The sequence below is a fragment of the Balaenoptera acutorostrata genome, chromosome 3, assembly GCF_949987535.1.
Source record: "Balaenoptera acutorostrata chromosome 3, mBalAcu1.1, whole genome shotgun sequence".
Classification (NCBI taxonomy): domain Eukaryota; kingdom Metazoa; phylum Chordata; class Mammalia; order Artiodactyla; family Balaenopteridae; genus Balaenoptera; species Balaenoptera acutorostrata.
Genome location: NC_080066.1, coordinates 143,883,252 through 143,895,468, shown reverse-complemented (window position 1 = coordinate 143,895,468; position 12,217 = coordinate 143,883,252). Strand labels below are relative to the sequence as shown.

Genomic DNA, 12,217 nt, shown 5'->3' with positions numbered 1-12,217 from the left:
TGCACCGCGATGAAGAGTGGCCCCCACTTGCCGTAACTAGAGAAAGCCCTCGCACGAACCGAAGACCCAACACAGCCAAAAATAAAGAAAGAAAGAAATAAAGTAGCTATAAAATTAAAAAAAAAAAAAAAAAAAAAGTAGTAACAGTAAAAAAAAAAAAAAAAAAAAGCTGTGGGATGTGATAAAAGCTCCCCATTTATGATAAAAACTCTCCAGAAAGTAGGCATAGAGGGAACTTACCTCAACATAATAAGGGCCAAATGTGACAAACCCACAACCAACATTGTTCTCAATGGTGAAAAACTGAAGCCATTTCCACTAAGATCAGGAACCAGACAAGGTTGCCCACTCTCACCACTATTATTCAACATAGTTTTGGAAGTTTTAGCCACAGTAATCAGAGAAGAAAAAGAAATAAAAGGAATACAAATTGGAAAAGAAGAAGTAAAACTGTCACTGTTTGCAGATGACATGATATTATACACAGAGAATCCTAAAGATGCTACCAGAAAACTACTAGAGCTAATCAATGAATTTGGTAAAGTAGCAGGATACAAAATTAATGCACAGAAACCTGTTGCATTCCTATACACTAATGATGAAAAATCTGAAAGAGAAACTAAGGAAACACTCCCATTTACCATTGAAACAAAAAGAATAACATACCTAGGAATAAACCTACCTAAGGAGACAAAAGACCTGTATGCAGAAAACTATAAGACACTGATGAAAGAAATTAAAGATGATACAAACAGATGGAGAGATATACCACGTCCTTGGATTAGAAGAATCAACACTGTGAAAATGACTATACTACCCAAAGCAATCTACAGATTCAATGCAATCCCTATCAAACTACCAATGGCATTTTTCACAGAACTAGAACAAACAATTGCACAATTTGTATGGAAACACAAAAGACCCCGAATAGCCAAAGCAATCTTGAGAAAGAAAAATGGAGCTGGAGGAATCAGTTTCCCTGACTTCAGACTATACTACAAAGCTACAGTAATCAAGACAGTATGGTACTGGCACAAAAACAGAAATACAGATTAATGGAACAGGATAGAAAGCCCAGAGATAAACCCACACACATATGGTCACCTTATTTTTGATAAAGGAGGCAAAAATATACAATGGAGAAAAGACAGCCTCTTCAATAAGTGGTGCTGGGAACACTGGACAGCTACATGTAAAAAAATGAAATGTAATAAATGTAAAAATAAATAAATAAATGTAAAAAAATGAAATTGAAACACTCCCTAATGAAAAATGAAATTAGAACACTCCCTAACACCATACACAAAAATAAACTCAAAATGGATTAAAGACCTAAATGTAAGGCCAGACACTATAAAACTCTTAGAGGAAAACACAGGCAGAACACTCTATGACATAAATCACAGCAAGATCCTTTCTGACCCACCTCCTAGAGAAATGGAAATAAAAACAAAAATAAACAAATGGGACCTAATGAAACCTAAAAGCTTTCGCACAGCAAAGGAAACCATCAACGAGACGAAAAGAAAACCCTCGGAATGGGAGAAAGTATTTGCAAATGAAGCAACTGACAAAGGATTAATCTCCAAAATTTACAAGCAGCTCATGCAGCTCAATATCAAAAAAACAAACAACCCAATCCAAAAATGGGCAGAAGACCTAAATAGACATTTCTCCAAAGAAGATGTACAGATTGCCAACAAACACATGAAAGAATGCTCAACATCATTAATCATTAGAGAAATGCAAATCAAAACTATAATGAGGTGTCACCTCACACCAGTCAGAATGGCCATCATCAAAAAATCTACAAACAATGAATGCTGGAGAGGGTGTGGAGAAAAGGGAACCCTCTTGCACTGTTGGTGGGAATGTAAATTGATACAGCCACTATGGAGAACAGTATGGAGGTTCTTTAAAAAACTAAAAATAGAACTACCATACGACCCAGCAATCCCACTACTGGGCATATACCCTGAGAAAACCATAATTCAAAAAGAGTCATGTACCACAATGTTCACTGCTGCACTATTTACAATAGCCAGGACATGGAAGCAACCTAAGGGTCCATCGATAGATGAATGGATAAAGAAGACGTGGCACATATATACAGTGAATACTACTCAGCCATTAAAAGAAACAAAATTGAGTTATTTGTAGTGAGGTGGATGGACCTAGAGTCTGTCACAGAGTGAAGTAAGTCAGAAAGAGAAAAACAAATACTGTACACTAACACATATATATGGAATCTAAAAAAAAAAAAAAAATGGTTCTGATGAACCTAGGGGCAGGACAGGAATAAAGACGCAGACAGAGAGAATGGACTTGAGGACACGGGGAAGGGGGAAGGTAAGCTGGGACGAAGTGAGAGAGTGGCATTGACATGTATACACTACCAAATGTAAAATAGCTAGTGGAAAGGAGCCACATAACACAGGGAGATCAGCTCGGTGCTTTGTGACCACCTAGAGGGGTGGGAGGGAGACGCAAGAGGGACGGGATATGGGGATATATGTATACATATAGCTGATTCACTTTGTTATACAGCAGAAACTAACACAACAATGCAAAGCAATTATACTCCAATAAAGATGTTTTAAAAAAAAAAAGCTGTGGGATGACAGGTGTTTGCTATCTCTTAGGGAGAAACTTACTTTACCTGCAAAATTCCACAAGATGCTTAAGTGGTTTTTCATAACCAGGAGAATCCTTTTGTCTTCTGTCAGGTGGCAAATAAAATACCAACTGTTTTTTATTCTTAAAGCCAACCACCAAGTATACAATGAGCACCTTTTAAAATGTTAATTTGCCAAGGCCTTCAAAGGAATTTTTTGGGTGCACAAAGCTCCAGCTTTATCGCAGCTGCCAGATATGGTTTCTACAGCAACTGTCAGCATTTTGTAAGCTCCAGGCATGAGCTGGAGGAACAATTCAACATCCAGCTCCAAAGACGAGCAGCTACTTAAATGTATGCAAAAAGGCAAAGAATATAATTACACTCCCGTTAAAAGGATACAAGAACAACTACAAATCTTAGCAGCAAAGAATAGCTATTCAAGAGAACAAAACCCCATGATGCATCACTGCTCACTCACTCCTACACTTGGCTTCCGTGCACTTCCAAGAGGGGCTGGGGACAGGGCTAGACCTTGTGGTTGGTTCTAAGGCAGGACCTGGTAAGATCTTAGCCATTTCACCTCTTTGATTAGATTGCCACAACTAAGAAAGGAAGCCTCAGGATTCAGCCAAAAAGCCAGAATTAAGCGACTTTGGCTCTAGGATCAGCTCTTTCACTAGCCTCGAGTCTGCAGCCCCTGTGGGCTCCTTACTGATCAGAAGTCCAAAGAGGCAAAGAAGGATGAACACTACCTATTTCACAAGCTTGAGGAGAATCAAGTAAGAAATTGTGCGTGTTTCTTGAGATTGAAAAAGCACTCTCTGGGCTTCCCTGGTGGCGCAGTTGTTAAGAATCCGCCTGCCAATGCAGGGGACACGGGTTCGAGCCCTGGTCTGGGAAGATCCCACATGCCGCGGAGCAACTAAGCCCGTGCGCCACAACTACTGAGCCTGCGCTCTAGAGCCCGCGAGCCACAGCTACTGAAGCCCACACACCTAGAGCCCGTGCTCCGCAACAAGAGAAGCCACTGCAAGGAGAAGCCTGCGCACCGCAATGAAGAGTAGCCCCCGCTTGCCGCAACTAGAGAAAGCCCGCGTTCAGCAACAAAGACCCAACGCAGCCAAAAATAAATTAATTAATTAAAAAAAAAAAAGAAAAAACACTCTCCAAACATAAGGGTTTCTCTTCCTACCCTAGATACATTAGATATTTTCTATATGTACTCTAAGGAGCTGGTGAACACAACCCCTTGTGATGGTTTCAGGCTTCTAGATTTTAAGGCAGCAAGCTACGGCAATGGCAGAACATTTCCTCTCATAATCACTAAGGTCGTTTCAAAATGCCAGGGAAATAACGGTTGAGGGTTGCCCTTGTATGGGTTTCAATTGTCTAACACCGAAGTTAGCTAAAAATACCCCTGTACCTCCTTCTATTTATGAATGTTAGTCACTTTCTCCGTGTGTTTCTGCATATACAGGAGATACGTCAATTACTGCACAACCTAACGCTGCACTGGGTGGGCTCAGCTCTGCTCCTTAATCAAACGCTATCAGGGCTGGCTTCAGTGCCCTCTGATGTACGTACAGGGTTTCATGGAAGGTGTGATGTGGTCAGTGGAAAAGTGACCCCGTCTCTAAGCACATGGCTTCAGTAACCAACAAACATTTTGCTTATCTATCCCAGCCCTAGAATTTCTCTTTCATCTGGAACTATTAGTGCAAAACTACTTAAGATCCAGATGAGGGACTTCCCTGGCGGTCCAACGTTAGGACTCTGCGCTTCCACTCCAGGGGGCATGGGTTTATAATCCCTGGTCGGGGAACTAAGATCCCGCAAGCCGCGCGGTAGAGGAAAAAAAAAAAACCCAATCCAGCTGAGCCTTGAGTCCTTCACATGTAATTTGGGGGCCCCAATAACAGGGTCCAGTATAGAAGCCACTACGCTGGATAGGTTGAGACTGGATTGAGGGGGGTTAGGAATCTGTTCCCCCCTTTTATAACCCTTCCAAATAAAACACTATTAATCCAGCCTTTTTCAAATTATCTTTAGTAAACCACCAGGAAGAACACTTTTACATGTTTCTCTGGCCAAAACTTTCTGCTCTGTACTTGAATCTTAAAAAAATATTCCTCGGGCTTCCCTGGTGGCGCAGTGGTTGAGAATCTGCCTGCCAATGCAGGGGACACGGGTTCAAGCCCTGGTCTGGGAAGATCCCACATGCCGCGGAGCAACTAGGCCCGTGAGCCACAATTACTGAGCCTGCGCATCTGGAGCCTGTGCTCCGCAACAAGAGAGGCCGCGATAATGAGAGGCCCGCGCACCGCGATGAAGAGTGGCCCCCGCTTGCCGCAACTGGAGAAAGCCCTCACACAGAAACGAAGACCCAGCACAGCCATAAATAAATAAATAAATAAATAAATAATTTTAAAACAAATTCCTAAAAAAAAAAAAACGAAACAAAAACCCATAACAAAACAACTACAAAAAACTACATACCTTAATTCATCCTTAATTTGGAAAATAACTTAAGATGTTATCCCTGAAAGGACCATGCAAATGATTTAAATAATCAAAATATGAACCAAGAAGTGGCCCAGTTGTGGAAAGTGGTGTTTCAAGAGTGAACATTTGAACCCTCCTACACTGTTGGTGGGAATGTAAATTGGTACAGTCACTATAGAGAACAGTACGGAGGCTCCTTAAAAAACTAAAAATAGAGCTACCATATGATCCAGCAATCCCACTCCTGCGCATATATCCAGAGAAAACCATAATTCAAAAAGATACATGCACTCCAGTGTTCACTGCAGCCCTGTTTACGATAGCCAGGACATGGAAGCAACTTAAATGCCCATCAACAGAGGAATGGATAAAGAAGATGCGGTACATATATACAATGAAATACTACTCAGCCATAAAAAAGAACGAAATAATGCCATTTGCAGCAACATGGATGGACCCAGAGATTGTCATACTGAGTGAAGTAAGTCAGAGAAAGACAAATATCATGATATCACTTATATGTGGAATCTAAAAAAAGGGGTACAAATGAACTTACCTACAAAACAGAAATAGAGTTACAGACGTAGAAAACAGACTTTGGGTTACCAGGGGGTAAAGGGGGAAGTGATAAATTGGGAGACTGGGATTGACACATTCACACTATTATATATAAAATAGATAACTAATAAGGACCTACTGTATAGCACAGGGAAATCTACTCAATACTCTGTAATGGCCTATTTGGGAAAAGAATCTAAAAAAGAGTGGATATATATATATGTATACCTGATTCACTTTGCTGTGCACCTGAACCTAACATAACATTGTAAATCAACTATACATCAATAACAATTAAAAAAAAAAAAAAAAAAAAGGAATGAACACTTGCAAAGAGCAGTCTTCAGGTCCTCCTGCTCACCCTCGGGTCTGTAGCAGTGATCCTGCCTTCCTTGGGGAACAGTAATGATACTTATTCACCTATATCCCCAGGATCAGAAAAAGTACAGCTGACCAGGAGGAAAGATACTGCTCTGACCTTATTCATATTTTACCTTCTGCATGAGGAATAAATGTGAATAGGAGGTTAAGTTTCACGTGTAAGTCAACATTTCATTTCATACGAGACTCAAGAGCCCTACCCAGGTTTTTCTTCTTCCCTCTCTCAAATCCAGTCTAAAACAAAAAAGGTCAAAAGCAGAAATATGATACAGAAGATGCAAGGTTTTAAACAGAATGAGCTTGAATGTCACATTGCAAGTACTGAAAGTGAGGAGTTGTAGGAGAGCAATTTATCACCCATCAGATAATTACACTACAAGAAAATGAGTGATCAATTATGAGCTACTGTCTTAAAAACATGGTACGGAGAGTGGGAGGGAGGTTAAAAACGGTGAAGGCTTGACAGTGACTCATGTTCCTGGCAGCTTAGTGTCTATATTTCAAACTTGAGATGGGAGGGGAGGAAAAATATTCTTGCTGTAACTCTTTTTAACATTCCAACAGATATGGGTGCCAGCAGTCAGAAGGCACAAGCTGGACACGGCACCTACAGGCAGACTAGTGGAGAAAGGGCACAGGACACCAAGCATGAGAGACATACAATGAGAGAAACACCAAGTTCTGTGGGAGGGGAGGGAGGGAGAGAGGATTTTCAAAGAAGGAGAGATCATCTCTTGCTGAAGGAAAATCAGACAAGGTTTGGAAGGAAGAATGGACATTCTGGACAGAGAGGAGGTGGGGAGGAAGTCATTGAAAGTGAAGATCACGGTTGTGTAGCCCAAGGCCTGGAGTGGTGCCTGATGCACAGAAACAGTCGCTTGATTAAAAATTGTTCCTTTTTTGACCCCACGAGGTATGTATGCAAGTATTCACTGAATTGTCCTTTCAGATTTTACGTTTGAAAACTTCATGAGGAAAGAACTGCCTGCCCCACTAAAGATGCAGGCAGAAGAGCAGCAAAGTACAAACAGGCATGTGCAGGAGAGCACGTGGTCCATTTCACAACAGTTTAAGACAGGTATTCACAAAGTGTGTGTGAGAAAGAAGGCCACAGAGGTGGCTGAAACTAGTATGGGGCTAAGGAGTCTGGCAGGTAACATGGAAGAAAGAGGCTCACAGGTCCACATCAAGACCCATAAACATGGCAAGAGCGCACAGATGGATCTGAGTGGGAGTCAGCTGGCGGTAGGGAGACCAAGGAGAAATTTATAGCAGTGCATCCAGCAGAGAGGGTGACTCTCAGTGGTGACACTGAGAACAGAGAAGAAAGGGAAAAAACTCATAAGATTTAAAAACGGATCCATACATGGAACGATTGGGAGGGAAACTAAAAGGTTTCAGACCTGTGGGAAGGAAGAATGGTGATGATATCACTAACCAAAACAGGGCAGTGAGGAGTAACTTAGGGACAAGGATGCAAGGACAGTTTTGGACATGACTATAATGTTGGCTTTATCCTTGGCCTAGAAACAGCCCAGGCCAAACATCTTTGCAAAGCCCTAACTAGAGGACTCTTGACACAACATGTCCCTCTCCTGGAGTCTCACAGCACTTTGCAAAGATCACACTATATTTTAACCATCCTTTGTTAAAGTCCATCTCTACGTGATGATAAAGCGAGAAATCATCTTGCCTCCTCTCCCACCCTCTCCCTGGACAAGGTCATCTTGGACTGCATGGCACAGTGGCTAAAATCACAGGCTCTTCCTGCAAGGCGCAACTATGCCGTCTGCTAACTTCATGCCCCCATGGGTAGGCTGATCACTCTAAACCTTAGCACTTCAAGTCTAAAATGGGACAAGGGGTTCTCGCTTGGGCTTCATCCTCCTCTGCCCAGCCCGCCTCCAGAAACCACCTTCTTCCCCCAGCAACACTCACCTGGGACATAATTGATTCCACAGTCGATGACTATTGCCCCAGGTTTGATCCATTCCCCTTTCACCATTTCAGGCTGACCAATTGCAACTACCAGGATGTCACCTTTACTTACCTAGGGAAAGACAGTTCTGACTTCAGAAACTAAACAGTGAAACATAAAAAAAATCTAGAAGTGGAAAGGACATCCGTAAGCTTTGTATGAAATTCATTGTCATCAGCTATTTTATGCAGGCCACACACTGTCTCTGACAGCTCTTCATATACTGTGCTCATTCCTACACACGTCAAAACCTCCCCTTTCACTAGATATTTTACTGAATGGGGAACCTGATGAGAACCTGTGAGATCGGGAGGAGTACAGGCTTAGAGCCACAGGCCTGGGACAACGTCCCTGAATTACATGACACCTGGAGACTGCCCCCTCTTCCCCGGAACGTGGGGACTACCACCTTCAGCAGAGCATTGCTTGGGGAGGATTAAAGAGGTGCTGGGCCTCTCTCCTGGTCTCTCCCCACATTTAAGAGACTGCACTGTCAACGGGATGTGTCCATGTGAGAATTCCTGGGCTCAGGAATCTGATGCAGGGGTCAAGAACAAGCTGTGACTGAGGTCACAGGACCACTGTCCATAACCCGCTCTGGACACCTCCACCTCTCAGACCACCCACTGTCGCATATGTGGGATCTGGCTGCCATGGGTCAACCCCAGTCCCTGTACTGCTAACCCCTATCTACCACGAGATGGACTGGCACAGAAAGAATACAGTCCAAACGAAAATCTGCATAGACTTGGACAAGTTTTAAATTTGAATTTGTTTCTTCATCTTGTAAGACAGACAAGAATCACAGAATTGTTAGAGGGGTTAAAGGCGGTAATGAGGTAATAGAGTACATGGCAGTTTCTGGCACTTAAATATGAACCATCCCCATTAGGCCAGAACCCCTGCCACACGCAGGAACGGGCGGGCAAACGCGCGCGCGTGACCCCTTACCTCCTCGCCTAGGTGGGCAGTCTTGGAGTGGCAGGTGGTCACTGTGGCCTGGTTCCACAGAAGCAGGTCGTGCATTGGGGCACCAACGATTTTACTGCGCCCGACCACCACAGCGTGCCTGCCGGCGAGCTGCACCCCTGAAAGAAAAGCCAGCGTGCGTCAGAGAACTCGGGAAGCTGCCCTCCTTCGCATGCCACCTAAATGGGAGAACTCAGGACAAGTGCACAAAAGCAGGTTCCTAGCATCAAAAAGCAATCTTCCTAAAACCATCCCTTCTTTGGCTACTCAGGGTTTCAGCTACAAGTTGGGACTTGTACATGTGTCCTTCTTGCTGTGGGTTTTTGAGAGGAGCTTAAGCCAAGATCCATTCACTGAGGCACAGGAGAGTGGGGAGAAAACCTACACTCAAATCAGAAAGAAACCCTGACCTACAGCTAAACAGCCGTATGGAAGAAGAGGACATATTACATTACATGGGAAAAAGTTATAAGAAACAGGGTGAACGTAATGGGGTGGAGGGAAATTAGATTAGTATCAGTAACTCTTTAGTTCCTCATCCAAATTTCTCTTTTGGCTTAGGGACTGAGCCACAGGGTTATTTGCAGGGAAGTGATAAAGGGGAACTTAACTGTAGTAAAAAATTTTCTTTTTGTTTACTGAGCACCCATTCTTCTGGCATTATCCCAATGTCCTTTTCAGGACTGACATACTCTCCTCAGTAGAGATGGTGTGGGTGAACACCCAAGAGTGAACAAGTGACCATATTTCATCCTGTGGCCAGTGGGATCCATCCCATGACTCTTAGGCACAAGGATGCAACAGGCTGGAGCTGCTCGGGGCCACCAAGCAGAGCTCAGAACGAGCCACCGTGCAAAGGGGAGCAGAAATAAGGTCCTGAGGACTCTACTGAGCCCTTCTACCCAGCCCCACTGAAGCGAACTCTTCCTTAAGGCAGTTTGTGTTTAAACTGTGCTTCTTGTGTAACATTAACTCTATTCAAAAAAGGTGAGTTTCTATATAATGCTAACATCATGAACATCTAGAAGTAAAACCTTCAAAGTGTGAAGTGTTTAGAAGGTAACTGTCTATACCTTTTAGGGTACAGTAAAGGACCTGAAGCTGCATTAGGGCAAATGGTCGCTTCAATATCAACAAGAGGAGGTGGGGAGCCTACAGCTGCCACGGCTCATGGGATTTTTTTCTATCAAGTTGGAACACACTGTGTGCTAAACATGCCATAGAGTATAAATTTAGCTGTAGGACTGAACAATAATAGCTGTCCCAAGGCTTACAGATTGACCTTTCCTTGCCAGCCACAGAAAATTTTCACTTACGTTAGCTAATACTTTCCACTTGAAATTTCTGATCCACTTCCTTTAAACAGGGCACACTTCCTTGTAAAAAATAACCTCTGCTAAGAAGTATTCATGATGAAATTAAAATACCAAGAGGCTGACTAGGTAACGGGGTAATACGGCCAATTATCCAAGGAATCCATTTCCTAGATCTACAACGGTGACTCGGGGCCCATTCTGGGATTCAGACTTTTCACTTCGCACCCTACAGACTATCTGAATCTTTATTACCATATAGGTTACTTTTTCACACAAAATAAATTGCTTTGAACTCAAATAACTCTGACTTCGAATCTTGGCTCTGCTGCCTCTTGGACAAATTACTCAATCTCTCGGAGAATGTCTTCTCAGCTATTAAACAATAAGAATACCTATCTACTTCATAGGGTTGTTGAGAAAATTGAGAATTTAGGTAAAGAAGCCCCTAGCACACAGGTCCTTGTGCCAATCAAGCCCACTTATTTAGGGCTCACAGTGTATCTCCCCTAGACCTCTGAAGGTCAAGACCAGGCTCCACGAAATGGTGCTTTGTTTTTGTATGGTTGTTTTTACCTGTCTCCTTGATGAGTTCCAAGCATCCTTTGGGTGTACAAGGGATGAAACAGTCATTTAGGTCACCTCTAGCAAGTTTTCCAGCACTGATGCTAGTCAATCTAAAACAAGGAAAGTGATAGGTGTCTTTTACTCTTTAGAACCAAAATGATGTGTTCCTGAAGTAGAAATATATTATAGTCGCAATCATGCAATGTGGTACAGAAAGCCAAGTCACACTCACCCGTCCACATCCTTCTCGGGTGCAATAGCGTTGATCAATGCTTCAGTGTTAATGGGATTCTCTGAATCTAAAGGTAGCTGCACTATGAAACCATGCACAGTGAAGTCTTCATTCAAAGATGTAATGCACTTTAACACCTAAAAATAAACCACGTACAACTTACATACCACATAGAAATCAACAGGGTGGAGAAACACTTTCCAAGTCAGAAGTCCCATTCTCCCCCCGAGAGTTTAACTGTAGTCCTCTCAGAATGTACCTTGCCTTGGATCCTGAGAGCAACTCTACTTTAACACAGAATGTAACCTTCAGGTGTCTTGCAAGAAATCCAACAAACAAAAGAGCTAAGAACTTTAATAAACTATTACTGCAACAGTAAAATCCATGGTACCATCACCCAAATCAAGATTTCTGTGAAGACAGAAATGTTCTGTAATTTGTACCTTACAATCGTGGTTACTAAAATACTTGAAATGTGGCTTAGTTCAACGAGGAACGGAATTTTAAACTTTATTTCATTTTAATTAAATGACCACATGGGGTTAGTGGCTATCCTGCTGGACAATGCAGATGTAGAACATTTCCACGACCTCAGGAAGTCCCTTTTCCCTCCTGCCGCTTCCCGGTTAATCCCCCACAGTTCTGACTTTACTCACTCATGATCTGTTCTGCCTATTCTTGAACATCATAGAAATGAAATATACATTTCGTTTTTCAAGTGCAGGTAACAACAGGCCAGTGATCAGTTTTCAATGAACATCGCAGGTGATTTGCAAACAAATGATGCAGCAATCACACTGTGAGTACCAAACATTCGTACCTAGCACTGCCCCATTTACTCTGTGGGTATTTTCAAAGATTTCCTGAAGGCTGAGTCTGTGAAGAAAGAATTACCTGGAGGTCTCTTGTATGCTGAATGCATCAGTCCCTAAAGTTCCACTAAACTAAAACCAGAGAGGAAAGCACTTCGGCTGCCCTCTTAACAGTTGATTCTTAACAGCTCACCTCAGATTCTGTGGCCGTTCGTGGTAACTTAATGTGCGTGGCTTTGATCCCGATCTGCAAGAATGAACATTTAAAACAGGTACATGGCAAAAGGA

The 12,217-nt window shown here is 42.6% G+C and overlaps 1 protein-coding gene across 5 annotated transcripts in view; it reads right to left on the bottom strand.

Moving 5' to 3' along the window:
- The window catches only part of MTHFD1 (methylenetetrahydrofolate dehydrogenase, cyclohydrolase and formyltetrahydrofolate synthetase 1), a 60,975-nt gene that overhangs the window by 27,154 nt on the left and 21,604 nt on the right, over positions 1–12,217 (bottom strand). For 4 of the 5 annotated variants that reach the window (XM_007184280.3, XM_007184279.3, XM_007184281.2 and 1 more), the window contains 5 exons: positions 12,123–12,176; positions 11,118–11,254; positions 10,895–10,995; positions 8,988–9,124; positions 7,997–8,108 (listed from right to left, as the gene is read on the bottom strand). In XM_007184280.3, the coding sequence (XP_007184342.2) occupies positions 7,997–8,108; positions 8,988–9,124; positions 10,895–10,995; positions 11,118–11,254; positions 12,123–12,176 (541 nt within the window). Of the gene's footprint in view, positions 1–7,996; positions 8,109–8,987; positions 9,125–10,894; positions 10,996–11,117; positions 11,255–12,122; positions 12,177–12,217 lie in introns of those variants that run through there. The other variant, XM_057542909.1, reaches the window with a different exon arrangement.